This window comes from Oncorhynchus tshawytscha, linkage group LG09 (assembly GCF_018296145.1).
Source record: "Oncorhynchus tshawytscha isolate Ot180627B linkage group LG09, Otsh_v2.0, whole genome shotgun sequence".
NCBI classification, from domain to species: Eukaryota; Metazoa; Chordata; class Actinopteri; order Salmoniformes; family Salmonidae; genus Oncorhynchus; species Oncorhynchus tshawytscha.
In genome coordinates this window covers 69106105-69126036 of record NC_056437.1, presented here as the reverse complement: position 1 = coordinate 69126036, position 19932 = coordinate 69106105, and the positions used below count along the sequence as shown (strand labels likewise).

The 19932-nt window shown below is 43.8% G+C and overlaps 1 protein-coding gene across 1 annotated transcript; it reads right to left on the bottom strand.

Moving 5' to 3' along the window:
- Positions 1-357: 357 nt before the first annotated feature.
- Positions 358-19867, bottom strand: LOC112258520 (abl interactor 2). Its single transcript, XM_024432940.2, is given in 10 exon segments — positions 358-1627; positions 1806-1934; positions 4983-5108; positions 5581-5633; positions 5635-5883; positions 6106-6207; positions 6815-6873; positions 7667-7846; positions 9903-10073; positions 19557-19867. Coding segments are annotated over 10 exon segments (1368 nt in total). The 5' UTR covers positions 19689-19867; the 3' UTR covers positions 358-1460.
- Between the last annotated feature and the right edge of the window lie 65 nt (positions 19868-19932).

Genomic DNA, 19932 nt, shown 5'->3' with positions numbered 1-19932 from the left:
TAGTTTGTTACTCCTCTTAATGCTCTTCGTAGCACATACCGTAGTCATCTTTTTTTCTATAGTTGGTTTCTAGACTAGCATGAGAATATTGGAAGAGATTAACTTTATCTGAAGTGGGTTAAGGTTTTATAATTGTAAAAGGAGTTACAATCGGAAAAGTTCATTTGGAAAAGTATTTATTGAAAGACATGTCAATAAAACATTGTTCAATCTAAAAGGACGTACTAAATATCAAAATGAAACTAACTGAAAACATGAACAAGTTGAAAAGCACTTTCAGATTTTTCAATATCATGACATCAACTACAGTAAAATATTTTCACCACGTGATAGAATTCAGACAAATAAAAAAAAATGTTGGTATGAATTTTCTCAATAATCCATATATTACTTCATCTTAGTTTGAATATTACAAAATGTATTAGTGCAATTCTAATTAAGAGACCAATATCATCCTGCAGAGCCAAAAACTGCAGCAGCAAAACAGTGCCTGGTTCCATTGACAAAAAAAAAAACAGATGCAACTTTACCACATCATTTTGCAGTGTTCCGGGCTTGTCCTAGTGAGCACAACAGCGAGGCCAATCTAGTTCACATACTGGTACTACAGTACTTGTAAAACAATACTTAACAGGACATAGAGCTATTATATAAATTGCAAAGCATTTTCCCTCTTTACCAAGTATTCACTACCTTCATGGTTATTAAGAAAGCTGACTTTGAATCTTGTATCTAGTCTTGGTTGAAAGATAGCAGATACTAAGTCGTCCTACCTAGTGACCCTCTTGGTAATGTATAGCTAGCCCCTCGCGCTATAAAGTGGCTATATTTCAGAATCCTGTTATCATTCCCTGTATAAATATTGCTTTATATTCCGTTCACATTACTATGACCTGTAGAGGTCAGTAGAGGTCTTTCTACAAAGCTAATAGTTGACTATGTCCCCATCAAGAAACAACCCAACAACCACTAGCCCTAAACTCTGGTGGTTGAAATTCCATCTGGCCTATCAAAGGGACAGGTGAAGCTACATTAGTTATTGATTATTTTTACCAATGATGTGAATAGGTATGATTATACCTGTCCAATTCTTCCTGGTCAACATAAAGTGCCTAGGTAGACTTAGGGTATAGGGTTAGGGGTTGTTTGTGGACAGAGCCTACTTTCCCTTTTCATATTACAGGTAGAATAAGCGAAATGACATTGCCACGAGCAGCACCACAGATATTGTGATAAGCGAGATGCACGACTCCGCTCTCACACAGTCACACACAGAATCTGCGCATGTGCACGGGTTCGCTTCACACTTGTACAACATGGTAGCCACAAGACCAAAACAGAGGACAAAGTTGAGCCTCGGGCGTCAACACTCTTAGTTGTAGAGGAAATTGACCCACTATGCTGTTTACTTTCTGTGTTTACGTCATATCGCTGAGTCTACCTTTAAGTGGTCTAATATCTTAGCTGGAGGAGGAATCTACGTAGTTCCCAGGGAAGAATCCCTCTACTCCGTTGAGCAGTCCCTCACACCAGCCATCTTCATTCCTCTTGATCAGGTAGATGACTTCTCCCTGCAGGAACACCAGGTCTCCAGGCTTCCCTGAGTTGTAGCTGTACAGCGCCACCACTGGGAAGAAAAGTGAATTGCAATGAGACAACCAAGACAAAACACAAATATAGACCAAATGTTATGGTATGATTTGGTCAGACATTGAATAAGTACTGTAAAAGTATGCATGCAATTCGGGCCATGACGTCATTTAGTAATTTAGCAATTGGTGAATACGCATGGAGCACTATCATACCTTTCTCCAAAAAGTCTGCAGGGCCAGTCGTATCATAATCCGCAGGGGGGGGTAGGGGTGACATGTCGTCATCAAAGCCCACCACGCTGTCGGTAAAAGGTGGAGGAGGAGGGGCTGGGATCACCAGATCTACAAGATTGGACAAAAGTCATATACAGTTAAAGTAGGAAGTTTACATACACCTTAGCCAAATACATTTAAACTCTGTTTTTTTGCAATTCCTGACATTTAATCCTAGTAAAAATTCCCTGTCAGTTAGGATCACCACTTTATTTTAAGAATGTGAAATGGCAGAATAATAGTAGAGAGAATGATTTATTTCAGCTTTTATTTCTTTCATCACATTCCCAGTGGGTCAGAAGTTTACATACACACACATACACAATTAGTATTTGGTAGCATTGCTTTTAAATTGTTTAACTTGGGTCAAACGTTTCTTGTAGCATTCCACAAGTTTCCACAATAAGTTGGGTGAATTTTGGCCCATTCCCCCTGACAAAGCTGGTGTAACTGAGTCAGGTTTGTAGGCCTCCTTGTTCGCACACACCTTTTCAGGTCTGCCCACAAATTTTCTATGGGATTGAGGTCAGGGCTTTGTGATGGCCAATCCAATACCTTGACTTTGTTGTCGTTAAGCCATTTTGCCACAACTTTGGAAGTATGCTTGGGGTCAACGTCCATTTAGAAGACCCATTTGCGACCAAGCTTTAACTTCCTGACTAATGTCTTGAGATGTTGCTTCAATATATCCAGATAATTTTTCTTCCTCATGATGCCATCTATTTTGTGAAATGCACCAGTCCCTCCTGCAGCAAAGCACCCCCACAACATCATGCTGCCACCCACGTGCTTCACGGTTGGGATGGTGTTCTGCCTCCCCCTTATTCCTCCAAAAATAACAATGGTCATTATGGCCAAACATTTCTATTTTTGTTTCATCTGACCAGAGGACATTTCTCCAAAAAGTACAATATTTGTCCCCATGTGCAGTTGCAAACCGTAGGCTGGCTTTTTTATGGCGGTTTTGGAGCAGTGGCTTCTTCCTTGCTGAGCGGCCTTTCAGGATATGCCGATATAGGACTCGTTTTACTGTGGATATAGGTACTTTTGTACCTGTTTCCTCCAGCATATTCACAAGGTCCTTTGCTGTAGTTCTGGGATTGATGTACACTTTTCGCACCAAAGTATGTTCATCACTAGGAGACAGAACACGCCTCCTTCGTGAGCGGTATGACGGCTGCGTGGTCCCATGGTGTTTATACTTGCGTACTATTGTTTGTACAGATGAACATGATACTTTCAGGAGTTTGGAAATTGCTACCAAGGATGAACCAGACTTGTGGAGGTCTACTGTTTTCTTTAACTGAGGTCTTGGCTGATTTCTTTTCATTTTCCCATGATGTCAAGCAAAGAGGCACTGATTTTGAAGGTAGGCCTTGAAATACATCCACAGGTACATCTCCAATTGACTCAAATGCTGTCAATTAGCCTATCAAAAGCTTCTAAAGCCATGACGTCAAAAGCTTCTAAAGCCATGACATCATTTTCTTGAATTTTCCAAGCTGTTTAAAGGTCAACTTAGTGTATGTAAACTTCTGACCCACTGAAATTGTGATACAGTGAATAATAAGTGAAATAATCTGTCTGTAAACAATTGTCGGGAAAAATGACTTGTGTCATGCACAAAGTAGATGTCCTAACTGACTCGCCAAAGAGTGGTTGAAAAACAAGTTTTAATGACTCCAACCTAAGTGTATGTTAACTTCCGTCTTCAACTGTAAACCCAAACTGATGATAGGCTGCACCACTTGCCATACAAGTAATTCAGCATACGTTCCAAAGTGTATCAAAACTATAGCTATACTGCATAACTTGTTCCGAGGACTCTTTAAATCAATTTCCAGTACCTAGCTTATTTGAAACTCTTTTCTACACATAAAGTTTTATCTGTCATATTGAAAAACACAAGACATCATAGCTATCAAGGAAAAAACAAAGACGTTACCAACCCAGTGTCTGACGGACTTTTAGAGGACAGAATCTGTCCATGGCTTTACCTTCCAACACAGTAGACTCAACAGCAATAGCAGCAGAAGCAGAAGCAGCACCAGTGATGCAGTGATTTGGACAGAAGTCACCCTCTCATGCCCCCCTCTCCATGGCCTGGAGGGTGTACTGCGGCCGCACACAGTCCCCACTTACCCAGGTGATCCAGGCGGGCGGGCAGGCTGGACAAGGGGCTCAGCAACACGGGAGGGGTGAGGGGAGGGGGGTATGAAGGGGGAGGGGGGATCATGACTGACCGGTGAGGTCACAGAGGGAGGTAGGAATGGGTGACGGAGAAAGATGACATCAGATCAACCAAAAGGGGTCTTTAGCGGGGACTCCACATGTATTTGAATCAATGTTTTATTGGACCTTTATTTCACTAGGCAAGTCAGTTAAGAACAAATTATTTTTTACAACGATGGTCCAAATGCTAATGCTAGCACTAATATGAAGCTAACACAATTGCTTAAGCAAGGCTTGAATCATCATCATGCATCATAAACCTAAACAACGGTGGTGTAATATTAAACCAGTTTCGCATTAGCCATGTTCAGCTCCTCATGAACTAATGATTGGTATATTAATACTAAGTCATGAGGCCATATTGGACTACAGCTGGGGGTAGGACCTGGGATGGGGTAGGTTGCCAAAGTAGCCTTACGTGATTGGATGGTTGGCAGGAAGAGCGAGCGAGTGTAGAGCGAGCGAGAGCTAGGGCCTTTGCGGACCCTGAGGGACATGGAGCGCGAGCTGGGGGGGTGACGACGTAAACAAGACCGTCTGGGCTGCAGAGCTGAGCCGGAGAGATACAGGTCACAGGTCAAAGGTCAAGATCAAGCAGACAGACACAGAGAGAGAGCGCGAGAGAGAGAGAGAGAGAGAGGAAGACACGGAAGAGTCTAATAACAGAGATAAGGACAAGAAAACACCAAAGATCAGCATCAGCGAGCATGCTCTACATAGAAAGACAGACAGATAGATAAACAAACCTCAGACAGACAGCTAAACTAAACATTGTGTGAGGTCTCATTCTAGAGTCCTTTCAAAACCACTTGTTGAAAGACCATTAAAAGTACAGTGTGACACAATTATGGCTGGGTGGTCCACCAAACCAACCGCTCCTTTTACCTTCATCCACCTCATCACTCGGTGGACGGGGAGGGCCAGGGAGCTCCAGGCCCTCACTGGTTGGTGGAGGGAGAGGCTCGTCAGATGGTGGTGGCATAGGAGGCGGGAAGCCGTTCTCTTCAGCCACTAAGAAAAAAGTATATTTATGGAAGAGTATCTGCTTCCTTCATCTGATTTAAGTTGATATTCAGCGTTTCATACCGTGTGAAGTCAGTAACACAGTCATGCAACTAGGCCATAAAAGTATTTATTTCTTAGTATCACAGTGCAGGCACAAGGTTGTTTGTTCCTGGTTTTCTGCCTCTAGATGTGTCCGCATGTGCATGTCCCTAGGTGTCTCTATGCACACTACGTGTTCTCATTTCCTCTGCTACACTGTGCTGTGCAGTGTGCGTGAGCTGTCTCACAGTGTGGACAACACAAAAAAAAGCCATATTTTCCACCTAGATGTTTGATATTGAGTGTGATATTCATTTTATGACATGTTAATGTACTTTAGTTAGTCATACAATACGTTTACAATCAATTACTAATAGTATGTACGCTGGTTACAAAAAGTGTAGTCATGTTTTACGAAATTCATGATAAAGACACTTACCAGTCTCCAGTGGGGGTGGGGCAGGGGAGGGGGATGTAGGCAAGGCTGGTATGGGCAGGTTTAGGGGTGCTGGTTGCGGGGGGCAGTGGAGGGGGAGGAGGGACATCCAGAGAGGAGGCAGGTGGCGCCATGGGAGGAGGAGGAGAGGCCGGAGTGGTCATGGCGGCGTCGCCATCCTCCATCAGAGACAGGGGCGGTGGTGTGGGCGTGGCCTCCTCCAGCAGGGTGGTGATGATGTCAGAGTCAGGTGATGTGGGCCAGCTGGGGACCACGGGGGGAGGCACGGCCTTGCCGAAGCTGGACCTGTTACAGGAGGGGGAGGGCAAAGTCAAATTAAACTCGGGGTATATTTCCATGGTCTGGGTGGAGATATTCTACAGGCTACTCTACACACAAAATATACAAATCCAGAAGCACCTCACTTAACTGAGGTGTCTGAGTACTCGTAAGGCATGGACTGTTTAGTAGTAAGTGTCGAAGCTTATGTGTGTACAGTAAAACTGTTTCCAGGAAGTGTTTTTTTACCCAATGGAGCGATCATGGAGAGAGGTGAGGGACACCCCTCGAGACAGAGAGGGGGCTACGGGACACTGGACAGGCTCTAGGTGTGCTCTGGAAGTGCTCCTGCTGAAAACACACACACAGCCGTAAGCGTCACATAGTATCATCACAAATACTGGCACTTGAACTCACACAGACCAGCTCTATCAACTCACAAATAGTGAGAAACGTGCAGAAAGCTTCAAATCATGCACATTGACGTCATCTTCTCTCACTCAACAGTTTAAATATACTACTCAGTGCAAATGATACCCGCATATTTGATTTCTATACTTCCTGGTTTGTTTTTGGCATAATCACATTGTGAAATCTCTGTGCTCTTTCTCCTGCCAACAGTAAATCTCCCTCTGGCTGAAAGGCATTCAATCCCCTACTGAATGAACACAACAAACATGATTGGACAGGAGGTGTGGTTAGCCATGAATACTGTTTAACCTCCTTCCCCAACCCTACCCACAGCACACACAAATTATTTTAAGGATTTCTTTTGCTGATGTTTCTGGTCTTGAATAAAAGTTAAATAAAGTGTTTTTGTGGGCCACTGAGCATAGGGGACGTGCGGAAAGTAGGCTTCCTGTCTGAATGACTAGTTACAGGAAGTGAAACAGCTACAGTTAGACTGACAGTGTGAGAGCAGAGCAGTCAAATGGAGCCAGCAGTGTCAGCATCATACCTGATGGTGCCGCCATGTTTGCGTGTTGACCCTGGTTTCCCCAGCAGCTTACCCGAATCCTACGGGGAAGTGGTGAGAGAAAGGGAGAGAAAGGGAGAGCAGAGTGAAAAAGAAGAGGTAGTGTGTTGTGTGTGTGTGTGTGTGTGTGTGTGTTGTAGATGAGTGAATTGTGTTGGAGCATCAATGAAGCGGCTTAGCCTTGGCAAAACTAATTAGTGCGTCTAGCCATTTTCCCACGGTGCACAGTGGCCTGCCTGCTTAATCTGGCGTGCGTGCGTAGTGCGTTGCATCCGTGCTGTGTGTGTGTGTGTGTGCGTGTGTGAGTGTGCGTTGCATCCGTGCATGCTTGTGTGTGTGTGTGTGCGTGTGTGAGTGCGTTGCATCCGTGCATGCTGTGTGAGTGTGTGTGTGCATGCTTGTGTGTGTGTGTGTGTGTGTGTGTGTGTGTGTGCTAATCGAGGTCGGCACTACGCAACAAGCTGCTCCTCTCTAAGTGGATGTGGTGTAGACTAGAGGCACGGTGGTAGAAAATAACAGCTGCTGCTGCCTAGCTGCATCAGAAAGGCTCGTCGAGAGGGCTAAGGAAAGCTACGGAGCCTTTGTCTCCCGCCGTGGCGTCCTGGTTTTGAAAAGTCGTTTTCACCAACTTTGCAATACGTAATTACATTTGCACCTCAGTCATACTACTGAACACTGATTGCAACGTACAGTAGTGTACAGTTTTGTAGCTGTATAGTTTGACACTTGCAGGGAAAGTATTTGAACCGTTGACCTTTTTTTCAATGGCGTGGGAATGTGAGGTAAAACATGTGTTGTGAGTAATTGCACTTGAACTCGAGAACTCAGTCTCACCTTCATGCCATGTCCCTGTGTGTCCAGGTCCGAGTAGGTGATGGGACTACGGGTGTACTTGGGTTTGGGCTCCTTGCCTGTTGCCGGGGGGATTATTTTGTGACTGCGGGGAACCCTCTTGGCTGTGGTGAAAGCCCCTATCTCTCTCCGGGCCACCTTCTCTCTGTGCATGTCCACTGTCTACAAGACAGGAGGCAGAGGATGTTGCCATCAGGGTATGAACCAATAACACTTAATTTTATTTTTTATTTTTTTTAAACTACAGATAAACATGTGCCATTCTTAATTCCTCCCCTCTGGTAAAACTTTTTCCAAAATACATAATAAACCATACAGGATGGAATAGCATGGTATCCTTTCTCTGACAACATCATTAGCTGAACAAAGCTCATTCATGAACGTGGTAATATTGTCAAACTTTCTTTCCTTCCCCAAATAGAGGAAGTTCAAGTGAGCCCTATCATTTAGTATACAGTTGTTAGGGAACCTTCATGGGTGCCAGCAGACAATGGAGGACATCAATCAGAGGTTAGCAGGAAGGAGCATTCCATCCCAGCCCCTATGATGCTCTGCGTTGAAGGTCAAAGTTCACACTGTAGCCCCTTAACCCACTCGCCCCTCCATCCCCAACCCCCTCCTCAGGCGACCTGGTTCTGTATGATAATGCTGGGCACGGAGCATGCAGGAATGCCTGGGGTCTGTGCCAGCTTTGGGGACAGTGGGGCTACAGAGAGGGGTAGGGGGGGCAGCGGGGGACAGTTGGGCTGGTGTAAGAGAGGGGAGGTGGGGGGGGCAGGTTTGCTAAAATGCAAACCTGCCTTTTTAACTTTTGACTTTTTAAGGTTAACTGTGCATTTCTGCTAACCAGTGGAGGCTCCTCAGAGGAGGAAGGGGAGGACCATCCTTCTCAGTGAATTACAGGAAAATATAAATAGTGAAACACTAAAAAAGTTATCCTTTTTAGATAAAACTATGCTAAATATATTCACGTCACCAAATAATTGATTAAAACACACTGTTTTACAATGAAGGTCTACAGTAGCCTCAACAGCCATCTGTAGGGTAGCACCATGGTGTAGCCAGAGGACAGCTAGTTTCCGTTCTCCTCTAGGTACATTGACTTCAACACAAAACCTAGGAGGCTCGTGGTTCTCACACCATCCATAGGCTTGCACAGCAATTATGACAACTTCTAAAGTACGTCCTCCAACCTATCAGCTCTTACTTAGATAGCAAATGCAGCTAGTTCGTTTAGTCTACTCAAACACCCGGCTCAAACAAAGAGGGATGCTATGTTAGTTAGCTGGCTATGGCTATCAAACACTGGAACTCTTCCAAAGTCAAGGTAAGCTTTTGGTTTTACTAATTTATTGCCACCGGGGCTTGCCAGTGTAACTGCTAAACTGCTTGCTGATGACTGTACACTGTACTGCATGATTGTCACAGGTTTACTAACGCGTTAGTTCTAGTAGCTATGTTGAATATGACAATATGGTGACAACGATGTAGGCTGTGTGTGGCGGTTAACGGTTATGATAAGAAGGTTTTGCTTGGAAAGGTTTCCTTGCCTGGTCCCAGACCGCTAATGTGTTAAGCACTGAAGTCCACAAGCTAAGGGAAAAGGTGAGAGGAGGAGAGGGCATAGATGTGAGAAGGACTATACAATGATCAAAGTGATAATGCTGTTTGTATGTGGCTGCTATGAAAGTGAACAGTGTTTGCATGTGACCAGGGGTGTATTATTTCCGCCAAAAACGTTTCTTAAACAGAGGCAAATGGAACGAAATGGGTATAAACATACCTGAATTTGTCCAATAGAAACTCTTGTTTGCAACTGTTGGACTAATGATTACACCCTAGATCAGCTAGATGGAGGCAAGAGTGTACAAGGCGGTATTGAATGTGTTAATGTATGTCACCTTTCAAATTTCTCTCGACCTGTGCACCTACGTTGTAAACTTTCATTCATAGGCTAGGTTGTAGCAACCTCATGATGGGTATAGAGACAATTTGAGTATCCTGTAGTAACCTAAACCTAGCGATGTTACATTGAGCTGGGTAAATGGAATATGAATGGCAGTCATCCAATACGCTGTAATAGAAATTAGGCCATGCTCATGAAAAAATAATCGTCCTCCCTCCTCGGCATCAACCACCACTGCTGCTAATATACACATGCTTGTATTCTCTTCCTGAAACTGAATCGGAGCCTAACACATAAGTTGAGACATGCTACCTGTCCGATGAGGTTGACAGAGGACTCCATGTGTCTGAGCTGGGAGTTCTGTGCATCCAGCAGCTTGAGGACGTTGGAGGCGAGGTTGCTGATCTGGTAGGCCACACTGGCCAGAGACTGGGTGGTGAAGTTCTTAGTCTCCTCCAGGGCCTTGGCCGCATCTGCACCTGCCTAACGGGAGTGAGAGAGAGAGAGAAAGGGAGAGAAATACAGAGAGAGACATGGAGAGACTGACAATCATGAAAAAATTATGCTCATGGCACAAATGCCAAACAATAGAGTACGATTATGATTAGCCGATGTGTGTATCATGGCGCCGGAAAAGATGGCTGGCATTTTACGCGCTCCTAACCAAATTTGTTTTTTTTTGTGAGTTGTTTGTAACTTATTCTTTAACTTATTCTGTATATAATGTTGCTGCTACCGTCTCTTATGGCCGAAAATAACTTCTGGACATCCGAACAGCTGTTACTCACCACGAACTGGCAGAAGCTTTTTTTTTTCTTCCTTTAACGAGCCCAACGAGAACGTCATACTGCTTTGCCGGGAACAGTCCCAAATCCCCCTCATTCTTTTGAAGAGAAGGCAGAGTAAAAGAGGACAGATGTCAGGCTGTCTTCTGAGAATTCGTAGGCGATCGAATACACCCCCAACGCCTTCCGTTCTACGAGCTAACATGTAATCATTGGAAAATAATATCGACGAGGAAGATTACTAGCAACGAGACCAACGAGACATTAAAAACTGTAATATCTTATACTTCACGGAGTCGTGGCTGAACGATGACATAATCAATATAAAGCTAGATGGATATATGCTGTATTGGTGGGAAAGAACAGTGGCGTCTGGTAAGACAAGGGGGGTGGACTATGTATATTTGTAAACAACAGCTGGTGCACGATATCTAAGGAAGTCTCACGGTTTTGTTCGCCTGAGGTAGAGTATCTCATGATAAGCTGTAGACCACACTATCTACCTAGAGAGTTTTCATCTGTATTTTTCGTAGCTGTCTACAGACCACCACAGACCGATGCTGGCACTAAGACTGCACTCAATGAGCTGTATTCTGCCATAAGCAAACAGGAAAATGCTCATCCAGAGGCGATGCTCCTAGTGGCCGGTGACTTTAATGCAGGGAAACTTAAATGAGTTTTACCTCATTTCTATCAGCATGTTAAATATGCAACCAGAGGGAAAACAACTCTAGACCACCTTTACTCCACACACAGATACGCATACAAAGCTCTCCCTCGCCCTCCATTTGGCAAATCTGACCATAATTCTATCCTCCTGATTCAAAAGCAGGAAGCACCAATGACTCAGTCAATAAAAAAGTGGTCAGATGAAGCAGATGCTAAGCTAGAGGACTGTTTTGCTGACACAGACTGGAAAATGTTTTGGGATTCTTCCGATGGCATTGAGGAATACACCACATCAGTCATTGGCTTCATCAATAAGAGCATCGATGAAGTCATCCCCACAGTGACCGTACGTACATAGCCCAACCAGAAGCCATGGATTACAGGCAACATTCGCACTGAGCTAAAGGATAGAGCTGCTGCTTTCAAGGAGCGCAACTCTAACCCGGAAGTTTACAAGAAATCCCGCTATGCCCTCCGACCAACCATCAAACAGGAAAAGCGTCAATACAGGACTAAGATCGAATCGTACTACACCGGCTCTGATGCTCATCGGATGTGGCAGGGCTTGCAAACCATTACAGACTACAACGGGAAGCAGAGCCGATAACTGCCCAGTGACACAAGCCTACCAGATGAGCTAAACTACTTCTATGCTCGCTTTGAGGCAAATAACACTGAAACATGCATGAGAGCACCAGCTGTTCTGGACGACTGTGTGATCATGCTCTCCGCAGCTGATGTGAGTAAGACCTTTAAACAGGTCAACATTCAGAAGGCCGCAGGGCCAGATGGATTACCAGGTCTGTGAGCATGTGCTGACAACTTGCAAGTGTCTTCACTGACATTTTCAACCTCTCCCTGTCTGAGACCCGTAGCACTAACTTCTGTAGCCATGAAGTGTTTGAAAGGCTGGTCATGGCTCACATCAACACCATTATCCCAGAAACCCTAGACCCACTCCAATTTGCATACCGCCCTAACAGATCCATAAATTATGCAATCTCTATTGCACTCCACACTGCCCTTTTCCACCTGGACAAAAGGAACACCTATGTGAGAATGTTATTCATTGACTACAGCTCAGCGTTCAACACCATAGCACCCTCAAAGCTCATCAATAAGCTAAGGACCCTGGGACTAAACACTTCCTCTGCAACTGGATCCTGGACTTCCTGACAGGCTGCCCCCAGGTGGTAAGGGTAGATAACAACATATTCCACACTGATCCTCAACACAGGGACCCCTCAGGGGTGCGTGCTCAGTCCCCTCCCTGTTCACTCATGTCTGTATGGCCAGGCACGACTCCAACACCATCTTTACGTTTGCCGATGACACAACATTGGTAGGCCTGATCACCGACAACAATGAGACAGCCTATAGGGAGGAGGTCAGAGACCTGGCCGTGTGGTGCCAGGACAACAACCTCTCCCTCAATATGATCAAGACAAAGGAAATGATTGTAGACTACAGGAAAAGGAGGACCGTGTACACCCCCATTCTCATCGATGGGGCTGTAGTAGAGCAGATTGAGAGCTTCAAGTTCCTTGGTGTCCACATCACCAACACACCAAGCACACCAAGACAGTCATGAAGAGGGCATGACAAAACCTATTCCCCCTCAGGAGACTGAAAATATTTGGCATGGGTCCTCAGATCCTCAAAAGGTTCTACAGCTGCACCATCGAGAGCATCCTGACTGGTTGCATCGGCCTCTGATTGCAAGGCAGACAGTACGGCACAGTACGTCGTGCCTGGCCGTGGGGTGGCAGGTAGCCTAGTGGTTAGAGCATTGGGCCAGTAACCGAAAGGTTACTAGATCGAATCCCCGAGCTGACAAGGTAAAAATCTGTCATTCTGCCCCTGAACAATGCATTTAACCCACTAAGCTGTCATTGTAAATAAGGATTTGTTCTTAACTGACTTGCCAAGTTAAATAAAGGTTAAATAAAAAGGCACTACAGAGCTTCCTGCCATCCAGGACCTCTATATCAGGCAGTGTCAGAGGAAGGCCCTAAACATTGTCAAAGACTCCAGCCACCTTGGTCATAGACTGTTCTCTCTGCTACCGCACGGCAAGCGGTATCGGAGCTACAAGTCTAGGTCCAAGAGGCTTCTAAACAGTTTCTACCCCCAAACCATAAGACTCCTGAACATCTAATCAAATGACTACCCAGACTATTTGAAGTGCCCACCCCACCCCCATCTCCCATTTTATGCCACTGCTACTCTCTGTTATCATCTATGCATAGTCACTTTCATAACTCTACCTACATGTAGATATTACCTCGACTAACCGGTTCCCCCGCACATTGACTCTGTACCGGTACCCCCCTGTATATAGTCTCGCTATTGTTAATTACTGCTGCTCTTTAATTACTTGTTCCTTTTATTTATTTTTCTTATTTGTAATTTTTTTAACTGCATTGTTAGTTAGGGGCTTGTAAGTAAGCATTTCACTGTAAGGTCTACACATGTTGTATTCAGCACATGTGACTAATACAATTTTATTTGATTTGATCACTTGGGGATCATAACGAATCATGATAATAGTTGCATCTCATTTTGAAATTGACAATGTGGGATGACATTTTTCAAGAGTTATGAGTCATATGACGCTGTTGAAGTGTCTGAGAAGAGCAGTGAAATCAGACCTCTCACTTCCTCCTCACACAGTGAGAATACCTTCCTGTTCTAATTCTTCAATAATATCGCAACACACAGCTCAGTGCTAAACACAATACCCCCTTTTATAGATGCCCAGTGAAAGCACCTATTTACTAGCTTGGAAGAAACTGCCCGATCGCTGCCTTCACAATTCTATTTCATTTCATGGTGAACGTACACAGCAATTTCTCCAGTGTTAAATCAACTCTGACAGTGTTACATTTAACACTGGGCAAGTGTCGTTACAGGTCCACACATTTGTGCGTTAAATTAACAATGAGCTTAGTGCTGACGCTGTTACACTTTGTCAGTGATGGGGAATTAACACTTTCAGTGTCGTGCAATAACACCTCACAAAAGCATTTCTAACACCAGGAAGTGTATATAGTTTACACCAATGGTGTTATGCAATAACACCTCATATAGCATTTTTAACCATCACACTAAAAGGTCCGTATCTCTTGACAAGGTCATTTCATGTTGGACATTATAACATTATTTACAAGTCGTTAATGCCACCTGCTCTTATGTAAGGTTTTACAAAGACTTCAGAACTGTCAGCAGACACGCTCAGACTTTAATTTAAAATGTTTTTGATTTCACCTTTATTTAACCAGGTAGGCCAGTTGAGAACAAGCTCTCATTTACTGTGACCTGGCCAAGATAAAGCAAAGCAGTGCGACACAAACAACAACACAGAGTTACACATGGAATAAACAAACGTACAGTCAATAACACAATAGATTTAAAAAATAAATCATTTTACATAACCATAGACCACTTAATTGATACAACACTTCTACTCACGGGTGGCCAAAACTAAATAATTCAAAGCAACGCCGCCCACGACCCCAATATAATTTCAGACTGTGCGTTGCCTTTTTGAGTGAATTAGAGAGTTACCACCCATGACTGTACTTGTTAGTGACAGAGACAAGATTGTTCGTTCATTCTCAGTCCTGTAGACTTCACCGAGTTCCTACTGCTAAACTGTTTATGACAATATGTTACTTACAGTATATCATAAGGTCTTACTTTGATGGCCATGTTTTACCCCAACACAATGGTGTTACAAACCTACTGGTTTACGGGCCACATCAGGCCTGCAAGTCACATTATGCTGCTTGCAAAGTGATATGTAATTCCCCTTGGAATCCAGCCAGAGTTAGGGCAGCCAACAGTTGTCATTTTTATTCACCTGCAATCTGCATTAAGAATGACTGCCATTTAAACTGGAACAACTATTTCAGTGATTGGATTCGTGTCGAAAAATGTATGCAATTTATCTTTGTGTAGCATAAGATGAATCAATCAATATCTGTTCAAAAACACAGGTATTAAAAACAATCCCAAATAATCGAGCTGCAGTAGAGCATGCTGGGAAATCACATAATGTTGGTTTGGTTTTGATGTGAACGTTTTACTCTACACCAAGAAAATCGGACAGAATCAGACATACACTCAACACTGGTTCTTAACATTAACACTGGGGTTATTTTACACCACTGAGAGTTAATTTCACTCCTGAAATAAAACCTTGTAATGTTACACTGAAAAATCAACACTTAGGTAACATTGTCCAATTTGCTGTGTTGCGATCAGACATGTTCCAGCAGGCTACTTCAGTATTTAGAGCATCACCTAACAACTTGGTTGACAATAGGCTACACAGCATGGGGAAGTAGAGCCTGCCCTTATATGTGCACTCCTTCACAGTCACATAGAAATGGGCACATAATCATGCTCACTTCTAACAAGCAGATGCACAGAGACTTCCTGTGTTACTTTCTGTGCTCAGATGAACACTATCTCTCTCTCACACTCAAATGCCGATGGAGAGACACATCACACACAGACACAACCAATTAGGATGCACTCAGTTGTGTTTCTCTTCATCTCGAAATCCTCTCTGTACACTGAAATATTTGAAGGAGGTGGGTGTCACCGGAAGTGCACTTCATCTTGCTCATCTTGACAATGCACAATCTAGCAGCATCACTGTTCCAGTGTTCACACTAGATTAGAATACAAGCACAGAAATACTCTTTGTCAATTTTGTAAGCTTTCTAAACTAGTGTGAGTACTTCTGACTACGTAAACTAATCTGTTCCTCTTTCTTTGACAGGAATGTTTCTTAATGTACACTGAACAAAAATATAAACGCAGCATGCAACAATTTCAACATTTTACTGAGTTAGTTATTATAAGGAAATCAGTCAATTGAAATAAATTCATTAGGCCCTAATCTATGGATTTAATGACTGGGTATGCATCTGATATGCATCTGCTACAGATATGCATCTGATACAGATATGCATCTGATACAGATATGCATCTGTTGGTCACAGATACCTTTTTTTTTAAAGTAGGGGCACGGATCAGGACACCATTCAGTATCTGGTGGGACCACCATTTGCCTCATGGAGCCCGACACATCCTCGCATAGAGTTGATCAGGCTGTGGATTGTGGCCTGTGGAATGTTGTCCCACTCCTCTTCAATGGCCGTGCGAAGTTGCTGGATATTGGCCGGAACTGGAACAAGCTGTCATGCATGTCGATCCAGAGCATCCCAGACATGCTCAATGTGTGACATGTCTGGTGAGAATGTAGGCCATGGCAGAACTGGAACATTTTCAGCTTCCAGGAATTATGTACAGATCTTTCTGACATGGGGCTGTGTATTATCATGCTAAAACATGAGGTGATGGCGGCAGATGAATGGCACGACAATGGGCCACAGGATCTCGTCACGGTATCTCTGTGCGTTCAAATTGCCATCGATAAAATGCAATTGTGATTTTTGTCCGTAGCTTATCCCTGACCATACCATAACCCCACTCCCACCATGGGGCACTCTGTTCACAAAGTTCACATCAGCAAACCGCTTACTCACACGACGCCATACACGTGGTCTGTAGTTGTGAGACCGGTTGGACGTACTACCAAATTCTCTAAAATGACGTTGAAGGCGGCTTATGGTAGAGAAATGAACATTGCATTCTCTGACAACAGCTCTGGTGAAGATTTCTGTAGTCAGCATGCCAATTGCACGTTCCCTCAAAACTAGCATTGTGTTGTGTGACAAAACTGCACATTTTAGAGTGGCATTTTATTGTCCCAAGCACAAGGTGCACTTGTGTAATGATCAAGCTATTTAATCAGCTTCTTGATATGCCACACCTGTCCGGTGGATGGATTATCTTGGCAAAGGAGAAATGCTAAGTGCCAAAATGTCCCTCCATCCACCCTCTGTGACTTCTAGGAAGATTTTAACCCGCTAATCCCAGAACATACTCCCAGGTTTTCACCATGATTGTAAAGCCCTAGTTTTTGCGTTGCTTTGACAAAGTTATTTCTGAAGATTAATATTTATTTAATGTGATTAGTGATTAATTTAAGTCTGTGTTTTCAACCCTGTTAGCCATAAATAGACAGACTAGACATGTTTTAACAATTTAAAGTTTGTAGTGAATCTTGCATTCAATTGTCCACCCGTGTTGCACACAATAAGCTTCCATTCCCCTTGTCACAAAGGGATTCATGGCTGATTTAACTAATAATTACCAGTTGGAGGGCCGTTCAAGTGGATTTTTCCCAGATGTGGTAAATTCCCATTTCCCACTTGGTTACGAACGCACCATAACACTGCTAAAACTCCACTGTAGAGCTGTATAGTAGTAAAGTAGAGCTCCACAGGTGGGGGTTGTGCTTACAGCCCAACACCGTGAGGGACGTTTGGCATTTGCCAGAGAAGACCAAGATTGGCAAATTCGCCACTGGCGCCCTGTGCTCTTCACAGATGAAAGCAGGTTCACACTTAGCACATGTGACAGACGTGACAGAGTCTGGAGACGCCGTGGAGAAGATTCTGCTGCCTGCAACATCCTCCAGCATGACCGGTTTGGCGGTGGGTCAGTCATGGTGTGGGGTGGCATTTCTTTGGGGGGCCGCATAGCCCTCCATGTGCTCGCCAGAGGTAGCCTGACTGCCATTAGGTACCGAGATGAGATCCTCAGACCCCTTGTGAGACCATATGCTGGTGTGGTTGGCCCTGGGTTCCTCCTAATGCAAGACAATGCTAGACCTCATGTTGCTGGAGTGTGTCAGCAGTTCCTGCAAGAGGAAGGCATTGATGCTATGGACTGGCCCGCCCGTTCCCCAGACCTGAATCCAATTGAGCACATCTGGGACATCATGTCTCGCTCCATCCACCAACGCCACGTTGCACCACAGACTGTCCAGGAGTTGGCGGATGCTTTAGTCCAGGTCTGGGAGGATAGCCCTCAGGAGATCATCTACCACCTCATCAGGAGCATGTCCAGGCGTTGTAGGGAGGTCATACAGGCACGTGGAGGCCACACACACTACTGAGCCTCATTTTGACTTGTTTTAAGGACATTACATCAAAGTTGGATCAGCCTGTAGTGTGGTTTTCCACTTTAATTTTGAGTGTGACTCCAAATCCATTGATACATTTGATTTCCATTGATACATTTTGTGTGATTTTGTTGTCAGCACATTCAACGACGTAAAGAAAAAAGTATTTAATAAGAATATTTCATTCATTCAGATCTAGGATGTGTTATTTTAGTGTTCCCTTTATTTTTTTGTGCAGTGTATTTTGGGGGCCAACCGTTAGTTACATGCTGACCACACCAGCCAAGTTGCATGCGCGAGCATTGCAAAATAAACGTACACATACATGTTGTTCAATAATTTAATCCAAACTGCTCGCTCGTGTCAACAAGCGTCTGGTAGCCAGAACATGATTTTGTGTGAATCAAAATGGGTCAAAATTTTACTAAGATCCAGAGAAAAAAGACCTTGTGCATTTCAAGTAAAATAACAACCCAATGTTTATATCCCAGGACAAATTATCTAGCAACAAGCTAGCTAGCTAAATGACCATGAATGTCTCATGTGTTTCAACCTGTCCCCAAATTAACATAGTTGGTTCAGAGTTCGTTTTGATATTTCAACCTGCTTGTCCTGATCACATTTTTTGTCGATGGACAAAATCAACATGCGCACGTGTGCCGGGTCTAGTCAGCATGTTAGAGTAAATGTCATTCCTGTTCATCTGTTCTATTGTATTGTTATCACATGTTAAGGTTGAACACTGGCAGTTGTATAGCTTCAATGAGGCTAACAGAGGTATGAGCCTATGTAAATCCCAAAGTTGGGGTAGTTACCACTTTATTACTGTATGAACTCAGCAAAGTTAATATATTATATTACAATATGTGTAATATGCATAAATATTACATTTTAATTTGCAGTTTACAAACTTAACATTATGAACAGAAATGACATTTACGTTAACATGTGACCAAAAATAACAATCGGAAAGCCACGACTCCAATCTGATAGGCTGCCACACCTACAATGTATTTAGTTTTAAAAAGGTGGAATGCCTCCCATCACAAAATGGTCCCGGTTTGAATCTTTACACAGGGGTTCCTCTAAGACCTTTTTCAGAGGGGTTCCTCAAGGAAACGTTTTAAACTGGAAAGGTTATGCCGGTGTGGTGACCCAAAAGGTTCTTCCAGGCACCATTACATCTAAGAGCGTACACTCTTTGAAAAAAAGGTTGCATCGCAAACCTAAAATGATTTTTCGACTTACCCCATAGCAGAACCCTTTGAAGAACCCATCTTGGTTCCAGATAGAACCCTTTCCACAGAGGGTTCTACCTGGAACAAAAAAGAGTTCTTCAAAGGGACAGTTGGCACTATGCATTGGGGCAGGTAGCGTTCTCCTAGCATCCGCCAAACCCAGAATCATACTAGCTACGGTATAACTTAGGCTGTGTCCTAAATGGATGTCTGCACTAAACTTCCATCTCACCTGCAGGTAGTTATTCTCGCAGTATTCGGCCACGTTCATCAGGTTGTTGTAGTTGTCCAACAGGGCTTGTCTCGCCGGCGCAGCCTCTTGGAAGATTTGTGTAATTTCATCAGTACAGCTTTGGTCCTTCATGACAACCCTTTTCGCGCAACTCTCTTCCTTGGAACCCCGTGGCGACCCTTGTGGGAACTTGTTAGCTGAAAAATTCACTTTATAAGTCCACCACTCAGAGACATCATCACTTTGCAGAAGCAGTACCAAAAGTAGGGCTGGAGAATCTCCCGACTTGCGTTACCAAAAAAGAGAAGCTGTTTTACTTACCACTTGGCTGTGTGTGTCGTGTAGCTCACTTGATCTTCCTCTTTCTGCAACGCCT